The sequence below is a fragment of the Talpa occidentalis genome, unplaced genomic scaffold, assembly GCF_014898055.3.
Source record: "Talpa occidentalis isolate TD23 unplaced genomic scaffold, MPIMG_talOcc4v2.1 talOcc4.11, whole genome shotgun sequence".
Lineage (NCBI taxonomy): Eukaryota > Metazoa > Chordata > Mammalia > Eulipotyphla > Talpidae > Talpa > Talpa occidentalis.
In genome coordinates this window covers 37,908,442-37,927,861 of record NW_023601104.1, presented here as the reverse complement: position 1 = coordinate 37,927,861, position 19,420 = coordinate 37,908,442, and the positions used below count along the sequence as shown (strand labels likewise).

General features: G+C 36.8%; 1 protein-coding gene across 1 annotated transcript; it reads left to right on the top strand.

Annotated features, from left to right (window-relative positions):
- Positions 1-7,399: 7,399 nt before the first annotated feature.
- Positions 7,400-8,341, top strand: LOC119237965 (olfactory receptor 4F15-like). The gene has a single exon (XM_037501775.1). It carries the CDS (start codon positions 7,400-7,402, stop codon positions 8,339-8,341), a length of 942 nt encoding a protein of 313 aa, XP_037357672.1.
- The last annotated feature ends 11,079 nt before the right edge of the window (positions 8,342-19,420 follow it).

Genomic DNA, 19,420 nt, shown 5'->3' with positions numbered 1-19,420 from the left:
TATCCTGATGGTGGGAGGGCAGGAAAGCCTGACATTTTTTCCTTACCCTACAAACAGTTTTATAGAAATTACAAAACTGAATCACTTGAGAACAGTAAGGAAAAGGGTGCAGAAAAATTATGACTAACTTTCACATGAGGGTCACGAAGTAGAACTGTTGGAGCCATAACCAACTGGAAGAGTGAGACAAAATCGCCTCCTCATAGAAAAGGCTAGTATTTGCAGTCCAAGGCTGATATGTGAAAAACCTACACTGCCCCCACCCAGTCCAAAACCCAGACAACTGAATGCTCTCACTAGCAGAGTTGAAACACTTGGATCGTAACAACAAGTAGGAACAACCTAAGGTAAGACTCCACACTCAAAAGCAAAGAGAACAATTCCTGACTTTAGCCCTGTCTAAACTATACTTTTAATCCAGTGCTACATCTATTACTCAAAGAGTACCCAGAGGTTGAAGCTGACACAAAACTGTATAAGACACTTTGGCTGAGGAGTTTGCCTAAAGAGGGGATCACTCTGGATCCCAACCACACAACTCAGACACCCAGCACTGTAGGAAGTTTGAAGCATTCATGCTCACTGGAAGCAAACTTTTGGTGCCCTTCTGGCCTGGTTCTTTCCTGTTACTCTTTATTGGTACCAGTGCCCCATTCATCTGAATACATGCAAAGGCACTAGTCTATAAAATAACAGACAACTAAAACTCCTGGGTAACAAACCTAGGATTATAGACAACTTCATGTAGAAGGGACATAAATCTAACTTTTTAAGATAAAAAGGAAATTTCCTATTATAACCTATTGTAGGGGCAGGACTGGCCACAGTGCAGGTTTTCTGATCCCATGCAGACCGGGTAAAGGAGGAGTCAGAGTCCTCAGTGGATTTGCAGGTCTTTTATTTGGGTTCACCAGGCATATGGCAGGCAGGTGTGCTGGCTGGGGGGCTGGGAGGCTGGCAGGCCCCCCAGCCCCCAGCAAGTTTTTACTCTATCTGGGCTCTCTGGCGTTCTCTGCTTCTGCTTCGGCTTCTCCTTCAGGTTCTGCTGCTGCTGGCTGGGGCTGCTGGCATCACCCCATGACGCCGCCCTTAAAAGCACAGTCTTAGCTCAGCTGAATCCCATCTACCTATGCCCACACCCTATTCCAGGTGCCCGCCATCAGGCATGCATTCAGGACAAGGATCCATCATCTATCCTGATGGCGGAAGGGCAGAAAAGCCTGATATTTTCTTTACCCTACACCTATACAAACTAAAAATGAAGTGACAGAAGAACAAATCCCAAATGCTGGAGAAGAAAAAACCCAAGTGGAGTATCAATCAACAGAACTGCAGAACAGGTCTGATGAAAATTTTAAGATAATAGCTATATACTCAGGCTTGCCAAATTAAAACAAATGATGGATGATCAAAATCAGGAACACAGTATTTTAAAAATTGAAACTGCTACAACTAAACGTAATTTATAAAAAAATTCTATAACCTAATTAAAAAATGTAACACAAGTCCTCAACTGTAGACAAAGTTAATGGAGAGAATTTAAAGCTTAAAAGTACATGGTGGAGAACACACAAATAGAAAACTATAGAGAAAAAGGAATTTAAAAAAATAAAAAGTGTAAGAACTCCTTGGGGTAACCTAACAAGAAATAACATCCATATCAGGAGGATCCTAGAAACATAGGAGAAAAAGTATAGAACATTTATTTAAATAAATAACTGCTGGGAACCAGCTCAATCTGAGAAAAAAGCCAGTCATTATAATCTAAGAGGGCCCAAAAGTGCCAAACAAAGTAATACCAGGCAGATATCCTCCAAGACACATTACAATCAAACTATTAAAAGCCAATAACAAGAATATTAAAAAAATTAAGAGAAAGAATAGGAACCTATAAAGGAATACCTATTAGACTGTCTGCAGACTTTTTCAGTGGAAACCTGAAATAGCAGGAGCTATTCAAAGTACTCAAATAAGATGATTCCAGTCTAGAAAACTTTATCCTGCAAAACTATCATTAAACACAGAACAAAGAGTAAGGAGCTTGACTGAAAACAAAATTTAAAGAATATGTCAGCACCAAGCTGAACACAAAAGTACTAAAGAGTCTATTATTAGGCCATGAGAAAACAAATACAGAGGTATGGGACATTGTGTAGGAAGAGGAGAGTGAAAATGTGGCCCATTAGAAAAAGGCTGAGATCAGACCATCCAATAGACCATGGAAATGGAAATGGAACCTAAACTAATACTTTCATAAGTCAAAATAGAAGACAGTAAGTATAGGTAAGGATGTGGAGAAAAAGGAACCCTCGTTCACTTAAAAAAAAAATATGAAGGCAAACTAAAAACCATTTTAAAAATAACAAAATGGTAATAAACACATGTGTCATTAATCAACTTGAGTGTAAATGACTTATATTCACCAGTCAAAATATCTAGAATGGGTGATTGAACTTTAAAACAAAGTAACTTTCTGTAGTTTACAGGAAACTCATCTTACCACTGAACACAGCATGGATGCAAGAGATAAAAACCAGTGATCATATAAAATTGAGAGAAAGAATTTGTTATTCACCATTCACTTACAATTTAAAAAACATTAATCAGGGAGTTAAGGAAAAAACCTCAACAAAATAAAGACCATGTGTGCCAAACCCACAGTTAATGTCATTACTACATGGTGCAAAACTGAAATATTTTCCTCTAAGGTGAGATATAAGACAAGGACGGCCACTTTCAGCATTGGGAGTCTTAACTAGAGCAATCAAACAAGAGAAAGATATAAAAGGAATTCAATTTGGAAAGAAGTAAAACTATCACTATTTGCAGGTAATATGATAATTAACATACATCTAAAAAAAAGCCCTAAAACTCCACTAAAAGTATTAGAAACAATAAATGAGTACAGTGAAGTGGCATGTTACAAAATCAATTAACAAAAACAATTGTGTTCCTATATGCAAACAACTACCCAGATGAGAAAGAAATCAAGAAAACAATCCAGACTGTTTCACTACTGAGTTTAACCAAGATCGACTATGAATAATATATCTATCTTTCTCAAACTCTTTTAAAACTTTGTGAGATAATACTTTCAGACATTATGTGGCCAACATTTCCCTGATACCAAAACCAGACAAAGACATTACAAAAACAAACAGCAAAAACAACAACAAAGAAAAAAACCACTATAGACCATTATAAATTATTTTGAAAATTAGGTAAGAAACTTTGTTTCTGAGAGCATAAAATTTTATTAACTTTTAAGTTCAAGCTTTCAGTTCTTATATATGGCAGAAAAAGGCACTTCATTTCTTGCTTGTTTCTAGAAAAAAATATTGACAAATAGGGCTCACTCTCTCCTGCTTTGCTAAGGGGACATCTGTAACAATAATGGATGGCATATCACTCTTCCCCAACTCAGTAAATTTAAGTACACTCATGATTCCACATGTCCTGTACTAAATGGAATTTCTTACCCATTAGTCCAATACTTTATCTCATCTAGTTTACTAAAGATATTCTTACATTTTCCATCTTTCCTTCTCATCGTGAAGTAATACATTTGATATTTTTTCTCTTGAGAAAATGAAAATGACTAATAGATCTGGTTCCCAGGAGAAATCAACAAAAGACTGGTTATTACAGATCTCATAAGCATCAATGGGTCACTAACTCTAGTGCTACTAATTAACTGTATTCTCACTGGGAAGAAACTTATATAGTTTTGTATTGGAGGTAATCATACTACATTGCAGAGTCCAAAATTACTGAGTTCCTCCAAATGCTGTTGCACACCCTACAACACATCAGGTAGGTCAGAACATGCTCCCAACATTGAGCAAGAACAGCAATTTCTAATTTCTTGCATTTCCCCACTAATTTCTGTCTTTCATTTCCACTTGTCTGCTTCCTTTTTTGCCTTCAGTTATTCCAATCCTTTTCACAATATTTTAATCACTGAGTTCTACTATACATAAAGGAGGAGCTATTTCTGAGAGGAAAGGAATTGCATTTCTAATTCTCTTTGGTGAGTCTATATCTCAAGAATCTTTTCTCTCTCACCACTTTCTTCATCATCTTATATGATACTTCACATTTCACAATGCGGGTACCAAATATGTTCATGTCTTGGCCACTACATTCCCACCCATTCTCCTAACAAATTATACCCTGGGAAATAATTCCCTGTCCTGATATAAGGAATTCTGAGGTCAATCAGTTCCCTCTACTTGGCATAACTAATAAAGCATTTGATGTTAGTCAATGACTGGGTCAAGAATTAATGGGAGAATGTTAAGAAAGAATATCGCTTGATAGTATTGTTGTCCCTCACTTCTTAACAGGACCTCTATTACAAGCAAGCTAAGGTGATTAAGATATTAAAGGAGAAATTATTAAATGTGGTATATCAGTGAATAAGACATTGATAAAAATCAGTTTTTAATAGCTGTGCTACCTTTTTTTCCCAGTTTTCGGGCATAAATTGGTCATATTGGACATATAACTGGTCTTGACCACTTAGATGAGAGGAAATTTTCAATCAGCAAAGAATTTATCTACCTCACTTTTTTTTTTGGGGGGGGGGATGGGGGCATTACCTACTTGAAAACTTTCCAGTGTTCTAAATGGCAAATCCAAAATATCCAGCAAGGATAATAACAAATTCTTCTGGGATTCTGCTTATGGAGAATTTCTGATTTTTCGTTGCTTTTTAAGGAAGCAAAAGAACTAAATATTTGATGGGATTTGAATACACTCCTGCCTCATGCTCTAAGTATGAACTCACCATTTATTAACTACTTATTAGAACCTACTCCTGATAAGCCTTGAACAAAAGAGGATATCCTCTTTAAATAGGGTAATCCCTATAACATAGTGTGCAGTTACTAGTAAGTCTGATCTCACCAAACAGTTTTAGGTATTTTCCTTGACAAATTTCTTCAGATTTCAGTCTTAACTGTTTTATATAGATAACATCAGGGAAAATTAAGAAGAATAAAATTTGGTTAGCAAACTAAAATTTAGGCTTATATTAGTGCTTTTCCATTGTTTTCAGTGCATGACTTCCCTGTACCAAATTACTACAACATATCAGGAGTCTATAAAATGCCGTTAAGATATTGATCATTTATATTCTTCAACTTAAAACTATATATATATATATATATATATATACACATATATATATTCAATTTTTTCTGAACAAAGAAATATATACATTTCTGGCCAAAACCAGCATAAAATACCCACGTTTCCTTCATAATAATCCAAGTAATTGTCTTTGACTGACCAAAAGTGGTGGTTAACCAGGGCTAGTAAAACAATGAATGAATGGTTAACCAGGGCTAGTAAAACAATGAATGCAGTCACACACAAAAACTACATCACACATATATGCTCTACTGCCTCCATATTATCTCAGTGTATCCCATCTTTTCCTTTTCTTGCCTCTCATTCTCTCCTGTTGCTTTCCTTTCAAAACTTTTCATATTTTTTTCTATATAGCTAGCTAACCATTTGCATATTAAAATAACATTATTCAAAATTGTCTTCCTGAGGTGTTGATGTATATATACACACATATTTTTGAAGTACATGCATATAAAAAGCATATATCATAAGACATAATCCTTCATAATCAATTGTCACTTAATAATTTAATCGACATGTCAACAAATCTAAATCTGCATCATTACAATGGTCACATACATTTTGGTATGAAACTTATCAATCTCCTCTTTCTGCCTATTATGTCTTACTATTTTAATTTTTCTATTTCTAATTTTTTACTATAGATCATATAATGAGTGAATCCAAGTATATAATGTAGACATCTTCAACTTTTCCATTTATATGTAGTGATAATAACAGATATTCTATTTTAAAATGTTACTGCTAGAAATTTTATTTGCCTTCAAATAGCACTTTACCAAAACTAACCTTTAAATAGCTGAAGACAAGTTGTCTTTATCTTTAGTTTATCTTTATCTGTAGTTTATCTTTATTTATCTTTTTTTTAGTTTATCTTTATCTGTAGTTTTCATATGATCTTAGTGTATCAAATTCAGTTTGTTTGAGAGAAGACACCAATACTTCCCTTTTTCTGTTTGAATTACCACTCCAGAACAGAGCTCTCAAAAGCACAGAATCTCCTTCAATCCTAGAAAAGTACTGAAAAACTTCTTTCTGAGCCTTCTGATCTTTTCTTTGGGATTTCAAGTTTCATTTGATTTAAAGTAAGTCTAATAACCAAGATAATGGCTACATTCAAAAGCATTGGAAACTAACAAAGGAGTAAGCTTTTTCATTTCATGATATTATCCCTATTAGATTCAACACACTTTCCCTCATTTGCTGTTCACTGTCCTATGTGTAATTAAATGCTTGAGACTTCTCAGGTATGAAGTAAAATAATAATCTGAGAATGCATTCTCCTAGAGTATGTGTGGACAAATGTGAATAGGAATTTGAACATTTCAAATAAGGCTGACAAATCATGACAAGGAAAATGTATTGTTGAATAAACAAGGCTAAACAAGCCAACTGCTGCCTCACAGAGCAGCAGCATTGGTAGCTGCATGGGGAGAGGGAATGACTACTCAAAGTCCAAGTGGGTTGGAGCAATGAGAAGCCTAAAGGAGTACACTGGGAAGTAATGTGCTGCCTAGATCCAAAGGCAGCCTTTTATTTCTTAGAATCAAGTACAAAGGTGGGGTAAGTAGGTAGAGAGTGTACATGCATGGGGGATGTAAACTAGGGTGGAGTGATCAGGGTCTATTGCCTGGGGGTTCCATGATTCCTGCTAGTCAAAGCATATTATCTGTGTTCTTTATTCTTACCTAAAGTTCTGCTAATCTTTTCAAGTAAAGTATTTTAGCTGATTTGCTAGTCTGGTCATAATATCTGCCTGCTGTTTTCAGCAGGTACTGGTTTCCCAGTATGTTCCTTATGCCTGGACTTTAGTCCTTGATGAGAGGCTTCCTACCTGACTGTATGCCTTGCTGACCAGTAAGAACTCTGGGTACTAAGACAATATCGCTGACAACAAGCAGGGCTGGGGATCCCCAGCCAGAATTATTGCATAATAACGATGGGAAAGAAGTACCCTATTAGGAGAATGTTACGCTTTGCTCCTAATTCATCCAATACTCCTAATTCATCTAATACTTGCTGTATTCCCCCTGTGATTTTTTTCCTGTCTTTCCTAAATTCTGATTATTTCAATTCTCCTATTCCTTTATCTTCTTTTTATCTGCCTTCTCGGTATGTTTTCTACCATCACATTTTGGGATGTGCAACATATTTCCCACAAAGTCATTCATGAGCAAACAGGCAATGTTTAGTAACCATGTTTCCCAATTCTTTCGGTTCTTCAGCTTCTCTACTGACTGAGTCAATGGATGGAGTAAATGACTCTGTGGTATCTGAATTTGTATTGATTGGACTTTCAAATTCATGGGAGATGCATCTTTTTCTCTTTTGGTTTTTTTCTGTTTTCTACATGGGAATTATCTTGGGAAACCTCTTCATTGTATTCATAGTAACTATTGACTCTCACTTACACTCTCCCATGTATTTCCTATTGGCCAACCTCTCACTTCTTGATCTAGGACTTTCCTCTACCACAGTACCCAAACTTATCTCTGATCTTTTTATTGACAGCAACATCATTTCTTTTCCAAAATGCATGGTACAGATATTTTTTATTCATGTCATGGGGGGAGTTGAGATGGTGCTTCTCATAGCCATGGCATATGACAGGTATACTGCAATCTGTAAGCCTCTCCACTACCTAGTCATTATGAGCCCCAAAATGTGTGTTTCCTTTGTAATGGCTGCATGGACAGTGGGGATAATTCATGCTGTATCTCAGTTTGTTTTTGTTATAAACTTGCCCTTTTGTGGACCTAATAAAATAGATAGTTTTTATTGTGATTTTCCTCGGGTCATGAAACTTGCTTGTGTAAACACTTATAAGCTAGAGTTTATAATCATTGCTAACAGTGGGCTTATATCAATGGCTACCTTCTTCTTCTTAATTATATCCTATATCTTCATTTTGGTCACTGTCTGGAAACGTTCTTCAGGGGACCTATCCAAAGCATTTGTCACACTGTCAGCTCACATAACTGTAGTGATTTTGTTTTTTACTCCATGTATGTTTCTCTATGTTTGGCCTTTCCCTACAACATCACTGGATAAGTATTTGTTCATTGTCGACTTTGCTATAACTCCTGTCTTAAATCCTGCCATTTATACATTAAGAAACAAAGACATGAGAGTGGCCATGAGAAGACTGAGCAAACGAATTATGGATTCTAGTGGGATATCAGAATGAATGGAACAAATGCAGAGTACAAGATGCTTCAGACTGACCAAAATACTGACGGTCACTGTACTGTCATTATTATTATGGTAAGAATTACTATTTGGGGAGATACTCCAACAAAGATACACCCGTAAAAACTGATTATCAATTCAGAGATGACTTTATTTTGCTAACCACAGAGAATAAATTGACTTCATTACTTCCATTGAGAAGAGAAATGAGAATAGAAAATTGAGCTATTTTTAATACAAGAAGAAATTTAATGAGTTTAAAGAATAAAATTAATCTTTAAATATAATTTATGGGTGACATTTTTTAGGACTTGCCAATTACTCTAAATTATTTATATGTAAATAAATTATTATATATCATCATAAACTTACAGATTCAACAAATGAAATATGAGATGGGATAAATCATAAAGAATATTTTTAAATTTCTATTTTAATGTTAGCTTAATTTAGATTAAGAAAATCAATTACATGTTACTTATGGTAAGCTCTGAATTCAAATTTGGCACTATCTTGAGCTGCCAGTTGAGGATGCTATTTTAGTTTTATGTTTAGAGTTGAGTGATAGCTGTTAGAGAATTTCTTTAACACTATCAGCACTTTAATCATAGAAACATACTGAAATTATTTGAACTTTTGCCTGCCTCTCTATTATTCTAAAAATGAAGACCTCTAATATTCAATCATCCTAGGATGTGTATTTACATGCCCTGGTTTCTTTGAATGTGATTTCTGGGTCAGGGAAAAGATCCCCCAAGAGTTTATATCTCTGTAGTTGATAGTCTTGGATAAACATAAAGCCAAAATTTTTGAGGCACATTCAATTTAGTTGAGGATGTCTAGATTGGGAATAAAAATCTTTATGGAAGTTACACATAACATTTTTATTTGTTTCTACTGCTTTGTAAATAAAATCTGTGCAATTAAAAGAAACTAACACTGGGGCCTCCCTGGTGGTGCAAGGGGTTAAGATGCAGCACTATGAAGTTATCTGCAGCTACTGCAGCACAAATTCAATCCCCAGCCAGGGAGATGACACACATGGTGCAGCAGACCTCCCCTCACTCGCCCCCTGCTCCCCTCAGCAGTGTATTTCAGAAGATCTGCCTGTTCTGCTCCCTACTCTGTCTCTGGTTAATCCTCTCACCCACTGCATCTCTGGCCTGCGCCCCAGCTCTTGTATGCCTAAATAAATAAATGATTTAAAAAAAACCCAAAAAACTAACACCTATGTTACTTTGTCCTATTTTTCTTGTAAACAAATCTCCTATGTAAACAAATCAATAATACTTTCTAATTCTTTACTATTCATTTGGATAGGAAATGCTTCTTTATTTAATCACTGCAAACTACTCCCTCCTTCAAATACTCTAACTGGCTTCTGAAATAAAAGTCTCCTGGTTAACTCTTGGTGAATTCCTTCCCAGTATATTTGCTGAGTTTCTCTGATCAGTCCAATCATCAAGTTTAGTATTCCTCAGAATTCCATCTCTGGCTTTTCTCACACTGAACACTGTCCCTAGGTGACATCCATTCCCATGGCTTTAATTACCATGAAAAACCTAGGTTTTTTCAAAGTTTGGGTTCTATTCATTGAGTTCTTAATCCACAAGTGTAACTACCTACTTACTTGGATGCTTCACAAGCACCTTCCATTCAACAAGTCTAAAACTAATCATCTCCTTAAACCTGCTTCTCTTTGAAGGTTCCCAGCCACAATAAAATGACACAATGTTCACTCAGTTGATAAATTCAGTACCTGAGAGTAATAATGAACTCGACTCTCATTCTGATCCCCAACATTCAATAAATCAGCAAGTCTTATTAATTTCATCTTCTAAACACCTCTAAAATATGATTTCTTATTATCTTCTGCAGTGTCACCTTTTCTAAGCCTTCGCATTATCTTTGGAATAGAACATTAAGTCACCTGGGAAGATATCCTATATTGCCAAAATCAACAAAGATATAAAATAATGATACTTCATTTAAAAAATAAATATTTAAAAAGAATATTAAGTTACCCACTTCAAATCTGATTTGTTTTAATCCCCATTGTCTTGACTTCCCTGAAATCTTCTCTAATCTTCAGGGCATTTCACTGACCAATCTGTCTGAAACATGTGCCCTTCACTCTTTACCTATTAATATCTACTTATTTACCAAATAGCATTTCCAACATCATTTGCCAGGAAGATTTCTCTGAACTCCTGGATCCAAAAGAACTCCTTCCATAGGATATTATATAACTCCCTACTACCATTTTCATATTAGTCACATTCATAATTTCTTTTTTTTTTTTTTTTTAAAGATTCACTTATTTATTTATTTATACAAGCACTGGGTACAGTCAGAAGTACGGGAGGGTGAGAGAATTCACCAGAGCCGGAGCAGGGAGCAGAATAGGCAGACTGACGAAGTACACTGCTGAGGGGAGCAGCGGGCGGCAGGAGAGGTCTGCGCGCCATGTGGGACCCTCGCACTGCAGCCGGGGATCGAACCGGCGCTGCAGAGGCTGCGGGCAGCTTCGCAACCCAGCGCTCAACTGCTGCGCCACCGGGGAGGCCCCGCATTCATAATTTCTTATTCAATATACATATTCCTTATTACACTTTAGATTCCATGTGAGGACTTACATTCATCATGCTTACTGCTATAACATCAATATGAAAAATGCTCAATAAACATTAATCACTGCATAAATGGATAAACCCAAATGAAGAGAGAAAACCTAGGAATGTGAATAATTTATTGAATAGTGTCATCTGGGCTTTCTTTTAGATTCAATTAAAGCTGACAGAAGTAAAGAACTCCCTCCTTTTGTTTCTCCTGTCTCTTTATTTTCTTGCTATCCTCTCCGCAGTACTATGTAATGAAATCTTATGCATTCCTTTTGCAGTTTAGGTATATTCAAATTTTGAGTCAATCTCAGCTGAAGCAGGCTGAAATCATTTATCTCACACTTCGGTGGTATTCCTAGGTTTCAAATTCCACATTAACAGCTCTTGCTCCTTTGTTTGCCAAGGAGCCTTCTCCACTGCCAACCAAATCCATGATCAATGCATTAGAAAATAGTCCTCAAATTACATCATATTTTGAGCCTGGCTGGTCAACTACTTAGGACTTCATTTCTATCTAGATTCTCCCTCATTCATCTTAATATACTGTTTGCTGATAGTCTTCCACTTAGAACAAAGTCACATAAGGACAGGCACCCATTGGTATGATAGAATACGTTACAGGGCATCCCTGGTGGTGCAAGGGGTTAAGACACAAACTATGAAGCTGTCCGCAGCCTCTGCAGCACGAGTTCAATCCCCTGGCCGGCCAGGGAGCAACCCACATGGCGCAGTAGACCTCTCCTGACTCACTCACTGCTCCCCTCAGCAGTGCACATTGCAATCTGCCTGTCCTGTTCCCCACTCGGTCTCTGGTGAATCCTCTCACTCCCCTCTTCACACCTCTGGCCTGTACCCCAGCTCTTATATGCATAAATAAATCTTTAAAAAAAATAGTAAGTTACAGAACTCTGCACTTTTCACTGTGCTACTAAAGAACAAGAAAAACAAAATCCCTCTAGTATCAGTTTAGTTGTGCTCCTTCTAGACAACTAAATTGCTTTACTACATTTTATATAAACTATAATTCATGTAACTGACCAGGCATTCCTATCATTCTTGTTTTTATACTTGTTTATAAATTTTGGGGGTCTCAATATTTTTCAAAAATTTCTTCTGCTACTCTAGAGAATATGATTCCCCTTGTTTCTGAACAAGAGAAAATTAAATACATCTCTAAACAAATACAACTCAAAAGAAAAATAAAGCCTTAGTAGTTTTGAGGAGTCCATCATAACCTGAAGGCCAAATTCTTACATACATTAAAGATAAAGCCAGGCTTTTCCAGACTGATCCAATAGCCTTGTGTAAGGTCAGGAAAGGACACAGAGCAGGTTTTCTATGATCCAGCAGACCGGGTAAAGGAGGAGTCAGAGTCCTCAGTGGCTTTTTGCAGGCTTTTTTGGGGTTTACCAGGTACACAGCAGGCAGGGGTACTGGGAGGCCAGGAGGCTGGCAGGCCTCCCAGCCCCCAGCAGGTCTTCACTCTGGGCTCTCCGGTGATCTTCTGCTTCTCTTGCTTCTCTCTCGGCTTCTACGGGCGTCCCCTTGACACTGCCCTTAAAAGCCTAGTCGAATCCCATCTACCTATGCCCATACGCTACTCCAGGTGCCCGCCATCAGGCATGCATTCAGGACTGCGGGGTTCCGTCTCTATCCTAATGGCGGGAAGGCAGAAAAGCCTGATACCTTTTACCTTACCCTACACCTTGTCTCAGTGGCTTTGAATGATTATCTCCCTCTCAGGTAAACACAATACTATTATAAACAGCTCAAAATAACTCACTATATTTTCCTTTCTTTTAGGTTTGTATATGTTTTCACATGTCTTCTTAAGAAATTGACCAAATAAAATAGAAGTTTTACTTGCATCCAGTCAACTCTGGGAGGATAAAGGTTAAAAGTCTTCAAGCAGACCTTTATCCACATTACTCCAAAGTTTGACAATACATGTACACATTCACAGGTAAACATGATATAACTGATAACAGGTGAATGATCAATTCAGTCCACTGTTATCAATTATAAGAATTATCTTCACATAGTACGGGTTAGAGATTCATTTTTTCAAGTATTATTTATGGAGCTATCTGCCTACTCAGGATATATTTTCATACCCTTATCTCAATCTTTTCAGGCAAGTCACACCCCAAGTTCATACACCCTAAATTGGAAAATTTTAATACTAATCAACATATTATCTCAAAACCTTCCTTCTTCCCATCTGTTTCATCACCAGGCAATTCCTTCAATACTTCTCCCTTGGGGAAACCAATGTGACTCAAAGACTTAGTCCTCAGGAGAAATTAATGATGAGCTGGGTATTGGCCTTCTCTGCCGCATCTGTGGGTCACTCTCCAGTGCAGCTAATTAGCTTCTTTTCCATTATGGAAAATCTTATATAAGGTTTTGTGTTTGGGGGAAGGGGATCACTCTTAACAGAAATGAAGGCTAAGCTTTCTGAATCTCTCTTCTAAAAATACACATGACTGAACAGGCAGGTAAGAAAATATTTTTAAATTACAAAACAGTTTCTGTCATGGTTGCTTCCTTCCATCTCCCTCAACTTGCCTTCAATTTCTGCTCTTCTATAAAATATTTGTGTTGGAAATTTTCTATTTTCTGAATTTTTTTCCTTTTATTCCATATTATCTCTCTCCTCACATTTCAATCAATGAACTGAACTGAATCATCTTCTAAAAATTACATATACATACACTTTGATATTTTAATTTACTTAATGTGAAGGTTTTTCAAGACTCACATGTTTCTGATTTCTGTGCTCTCCATCTCACTTTAAATATAATTTTCCATTGTGTGAAAACAGACATCTGGCCTCAGCTACTCCCATTCCTACTATTTAGGAACCAATTTCTATTTGAAAACAGAGGAAGGGAATCTCAGTTCTCAATTTCCAAGTTTCTGGTGTTTCTTCTCTTTTAATATTATGTTTCTGGACATTTGAAGGGCCCAGACAATGCCCAGTCTGAGAGGCTATGCTCAATTTTTAAAATATTCTGGTGCTACATCAGGAGATAGTATAGAAAGACCAGTATCTATAAATTCTGAAATAGAACTGTTCAAGAACTGGCCAGGTTATTTGAAGAACTGGGAAGAATAACATCAAATGAAAAAGGAAATAGTCTTGGGACCAACCTGGTGGCACAAAAGGTTAAGACACAGCACTATGAAGCTATCCACAGCCACTGCATCATAAGTTAGAACCCCCACCAGGGAGGTGACGCACATGGTGCCACAGACCTCTCAGGTTTCGCATGCTGCTCCCCTCAGCAGTGTATTTCAGCCAATCTGCCAGTTCTTTTTTTTTTTTTTTTTTTTTTAAATATTAAATTTTATTTTTATATTCCCCCATACAATTGCAAACGCCCCATTCTGACCCCAATCCTTCCCCTCCCGGCCCCCACCCCCCAAAAAGTGTCTCTGGTTCATAGTTTTTTGTTGATTTTGATTTTCACTTTCTTATATTGATTTTCCTGGTCCCTTATTTAAGTTTTCTAGATTCCTGCTATGAGTGAGACCATCCGGTATTTTTCTTTATCTTTTTGGCTTATTTCGCTGAGCATGATCCCTTCCAGTGCCATCCATGTTGCTGCAAATTGCATGTGTTTATCTTTTTTGAATGCTGAGTAATATTCCATGGTATATATGTACCACATCTTCTTGATCCAGTCATCTATTTTTGGGCATTTGGGCTGTTTCCAAAGCTTAGCTATTGTAAACAGTGCTGCTATAAACATAGGAGTGCAGGTGCTCTTTGGAATTGATGTTTCTGTGTCCTTTGGGTAAATACCTAGGAGTGGAATTGCTGGATCATATGGAAGCTCTATGTTTAGTAGGTCCAGAAATCTCCACACAGCTCTCCAGAGTGGTTGGACCAGTTTGCACTCCCACCAACAGTGCACAAGAGTTCCTTTTTCTCCACATCCTCGCCAACATTTGTTGTTGCTAGTTTTTTTAATATGTGCCATTCTCACTGGTGGGAGATGGTATCTCATGGTAGTTTTGATTTGCATTTCCCTGATGACAAGTGATGTTGAACATTTTTTCATATGTCTGTTGGCCATTTGCATTTCCTCTTCAGAGAAGTTTCTTTTTAGCTCTTCTGCCCATTTTTTGACTGGATTATTTTCTTTGTTGTTGCTGAGTCTCATCAGCTCTTTGCAGATTTTTGTGATCAGTCCTTTATCATTAGTGTTGGGTGCAAAAATGTTCTCCCAGTTGGTGGGGTTTCTCTTTGTTTTTGTTATTGTCTCTTTTGCTGTGCAGAAGCTCTTTAATTTGATGTAGTCCCAGCTGTTTATCTTTCTCTTCACTATCACTGCTTTGGGTGATGTGTCTGTAAAGATGTCTTTGATATGCAAATCCCGTAGTGTTTCGCCTATATTTCCTTCTATGTATTTTATGGTTTCAGGTCTTATGTCTAGTTCTTTAATCCATTTTGAGTTGATTTTCGTGTATGGTGTGAGGTAGTGGTCAAGCTTCATTCTTTTGCATGTAGCGACCCAGTTTTCCCAGCACCATTTATTGAACAAACTTTCTTTGCTCCAATGCATAGTCTTTGCTCCTTTGTCAAAGATTAGTTGACCATAAATCTGTGGGTTTATTTCTGGATTTTCTATTCGATTCCATTGGTCTGTATGTCTGTTCTTGTTCCAATACCATGCAGTTTTGATGATTATGGCTTGGTAGTATAGTTTGAAGTCTGGGAGTGTGATGCCTCCATTTCCTTCTTTTTTTTTCAGTAGAGCTTTGGCTATTCGGGGTTTTTGGTGATTCCATATGAATTTCATCAATAATTGTTCTATTTCTTTGAAGAATGCCATTGAGATTTTGATTGGAATAGCATTGAATCTGTATATTGCTTTTGGTAGGATGGCCATTTTAATAATGTTTATTCTTCCAATCCATGAGCAGGGGATGTCTTTCCATTTCTTTGTGTCTTCTTCTATTTCTTTTAACAGTGTTTTATAGTTTTCTTTGTATAGGTCCTTTACCTCTTTTGTTAGATTTATTCCCAAATATTTGATTTTTTTTGTTTCGATAATAAAAGGGGTGTTTTTTTTGATTTCTTCTTCTTCAGATTTATTGTTTGTGTATAGGAAGGCTACTGACTTTTGCGTGTTGATTTTGTATCCTGCCACTTTACTGAATTGATTGATGAGTTGAATTAGTTTTTCTGTGGAGATTTTGGGGTTCTCTATGTATATTATCATATCATCTGCAAATAGTGATAGTTTGACTTCTTCTTTTCCTATTTGGATTCCTTGGATGTCTTTCTCTTGTCTTATTGCTCTGGCTAGGACTTCCAGTATTATATTGAAAAGCAGTGGTGAGAGTGGACATCCTTGTCTTGTTCCAGATCTTAATGGAATTGCTTTCAGCTTTTCACCATTGAGAATGATACTGGCTGTTGGCTTGTCATAGATGGCCTTTATGATGTTGAGGTATGTTCCTTGTATCCCAAGAATTTCAAGGGCTTTTATCATGAATGGGTGTTGCACTTTGTCGAAAGCTTTCTCAGCATCTATTGATATTATCATATGGTTTTTATATTTCTTTTTGTTGATGTGTTGGATAACGTTGATTGATTTTCGGATGTTAAACCATCCTTGTGCCCCTGGAATGAATCCAACTTGGTCGTGGTGAATTATCTTATGGATACATTGTTGGATTCTGATAGCTAAAATTTTATTGAGGATTTTTGCATCAGTGTTCATTAGGGAGATTGGCCTATAGTTTTCCTTTTTTGTGTTGTCCTTATTCGGTTTTGGTATTAGTGTAATATTGGCTTCATAGAACGTGTTTGGTATTGTCCCTTCCTTCTCAATTTTTGGAAGAGTTTGTGAAGGATAGGCACTAATTCGTCTCTGAATGTTTGGTAGAATTCATTTGTAAATCCATCAGGTCCTGGGCTTTTGTTTTTGGGGAGGTTTTTAATTACCATTTCAATTTCGCTGCTTGTAATTGGTCTGTTTAGGTGTTCTATTTCTTCTTTATCTAGCTTTGGGTGATTGTAGAGTTGTAGGAATTTGTCCATCTCCTCTAGATTGTTGAACTTGTTTCCATATAACTGTTCATAGTAGTTACTGATTATTCTTTTGATTTCTGCTGTGTCCGTTGTGATTTCTCCTCTTTCATTTATGATTCTGTGTATTTGTGCTTTCTCCCTTTTTTCCTTTGTGAGCCTGGCTAGGGGTTTGTCTATTTTATTTATTTTTTCAAAGAACCAGCTCTTGGTTTCATTGATCTTTTGGATTGTTTTTTTAGTTTCAATTTCATTTATTTCTGCTTTGGTTTTTATTATTTCTTTTCTTCTACTGGTTCTGGGGTTTTTTTGTTGTTCTTTTTCTAGATCTTTGAGCTTCGAGATTAGGTTGTTTCTTTGAGTTCTTTCTTGTTTCTTGATGTGAGCTTCTATTGCTATATATTTTCCTCTTATTACTGCTTTTGCTGCATCCCATACATTTAGGATATTGGTGTCCTCCTTGTCATTCAATTCAAAGAATTTTTTAATTTCTTCTTTGATCTCCTCGTTAGTCCAGTGGTCTTCCAGTAATGTGGCTTTTAATCTCCATGAGGTAGGATAGTTCCTTGCCTTCTTTTTATGATTTATTTCTAGTTTGATGCCTTCGTGGTCAGAAAAGATGGTTGGTATGATTTCAATCTTGGTGTATCTGTTGATGTTTGTCTTGTGCCCCAGTATGTGATCGATCCTGGAGAATGATCCGTGTGCGCTTGAGAAAAATGTGTACTCCGTTTTTTTTGGGTTTAGTGTTCTATAGCTGTCTGTTAAGCCCAAATGCTCTAGGTCCTTATTTAGAGCTTTAGTTTCTTTACTTATTTTTTGTCTTGTTGATCTATCCATTGTTGATAGTGGTGTGTTGAAGTCTCCCACGACATATGTGTTTTCTCTGATGTCTGTTTTCAGAGAGGACAACAGTTGTCTGATATATTTTGGTGCTCTTTCGTTTGGTGAGTATATGTTAATGAGTGTTATTTCTTCTTGAAGTATTGTCCCCTTGATCATAATGTAGTGACCATTGGGGTCTCTTTTTATTTTTTTGAGTTTGAAGTCTGTTTTATCTGATATAAGTATAGCTGTTCCTGCTTTCTTTTTGGCCCATTTGCTTGTAGGATTGTTTTCCATCCTTTGACTTTGAGCCTATTTTTATCTTTTGTAGCTAAATGTGTTTCCTGGAGACAGCAAAAGGTTGGGTTTTGTTTCTTAATCCAGGCTGCAACTCTGTGTCTTTTTATTGAAGAGTTTAGTCCATTTACATTTAGAGTTAATATTGATATGTTAGCATCTGTATTTGCCATTATGTTTGTCTTTCCTTTGATTTTATTTATTTATTCTTTTAATAACTTTTTTTTTTTTTGGTCTTCTTTCGTTGTTATTCGTCCCTCTGAGGTTCTGGCTTTAGGATTCCTTGTAGTATTTTTTGGAGTGGGGGTTTAGTCGCAATGAAATTCCGGAGTTTCTCTTTGTCTGGGAAGGTCCATATTCTTTCTTCATGGAGGAAAGAGAGCTTTGCGGGATAGAGTATTCTTGGTTGGCATCTGTTTTCTTGGAGTCTGTTGACTATGTCCCTCCACTCTCTCCTTGCCCGTAATGTTTCTTCAGAGAAGTCTGATGTCAGCCTGATTGGTTTTCCTTTGAATGTTATCTGTTTCTTCCCTCTTGTCAGCTTCATTATTTTTTCCTTGTCCTGGATTCTTGGGAGCTTTACTATTATGTGTCTTGCTGTGTTTTTCCTTTCGTCGTGGAAGTTTGGTGTTCTTCTTGCTTCTTGTATATCAATTTTCAGCTCCTTCTTCTCATTTGGGAAGTTCTCTTCAATTATATCCATGAATATTTTCTCTGTTCCTACATCTCTCTCCTCTCCTTCTGGAATTCCTATAACTCTTATATTTCCTTTCCTCATGGAGTCAGATAGTTCCCGAAGTCTTTCTTCATTCTTTTTCCTTCGTACTTCTCTTTCCTTTTCTGTTTTGGTTCTTTTTATTTCTGTGTCTTCAAGATTACTTATTCGTTCTTCCATTTCATCTATTCTGCTTTCATTGCTTTTCCCAGAGTTCTTTAGTTCCTCCATTAATTCTTTGATCTCCTGCATTTCTCTTACTTCCCTCTTTAGGGACTCAATTTCCTTCTTCTGATCTATCACTTTTTTAATCATGGCAATTTTAAATTCTCTTTCTGGAAGGCTCAGAAGTTCTTCCAAGTTGCTGTCGTTGCAATCTGGGGAGTGGTTTTCTTTTTGTGGTGTGCTTCTTTCCTGAGGAGTTTTAGGTTGCGTGTGGTTCTTCTACTCCCTACTGTCTGTTTTCTAATTTGTCGTATGCGTTGGGACACTGTGTTGCTCGGACTGACTGACATCTTGGGTGAACTTCTCCGCTCCCCTCTGGCTCTTCCAGGAGCCATCTCTGTCTTCTGGGGG

What these genes read in the sequence shown, in the direction of transcription:
- LOC119237965 (XM_037501775.1), top strand. Translation starts at nt 7,400, where the DNA reads ATGGATGGAGTAAATGACTCTGTGGTATCTGAATTTGTATTGATTGGA.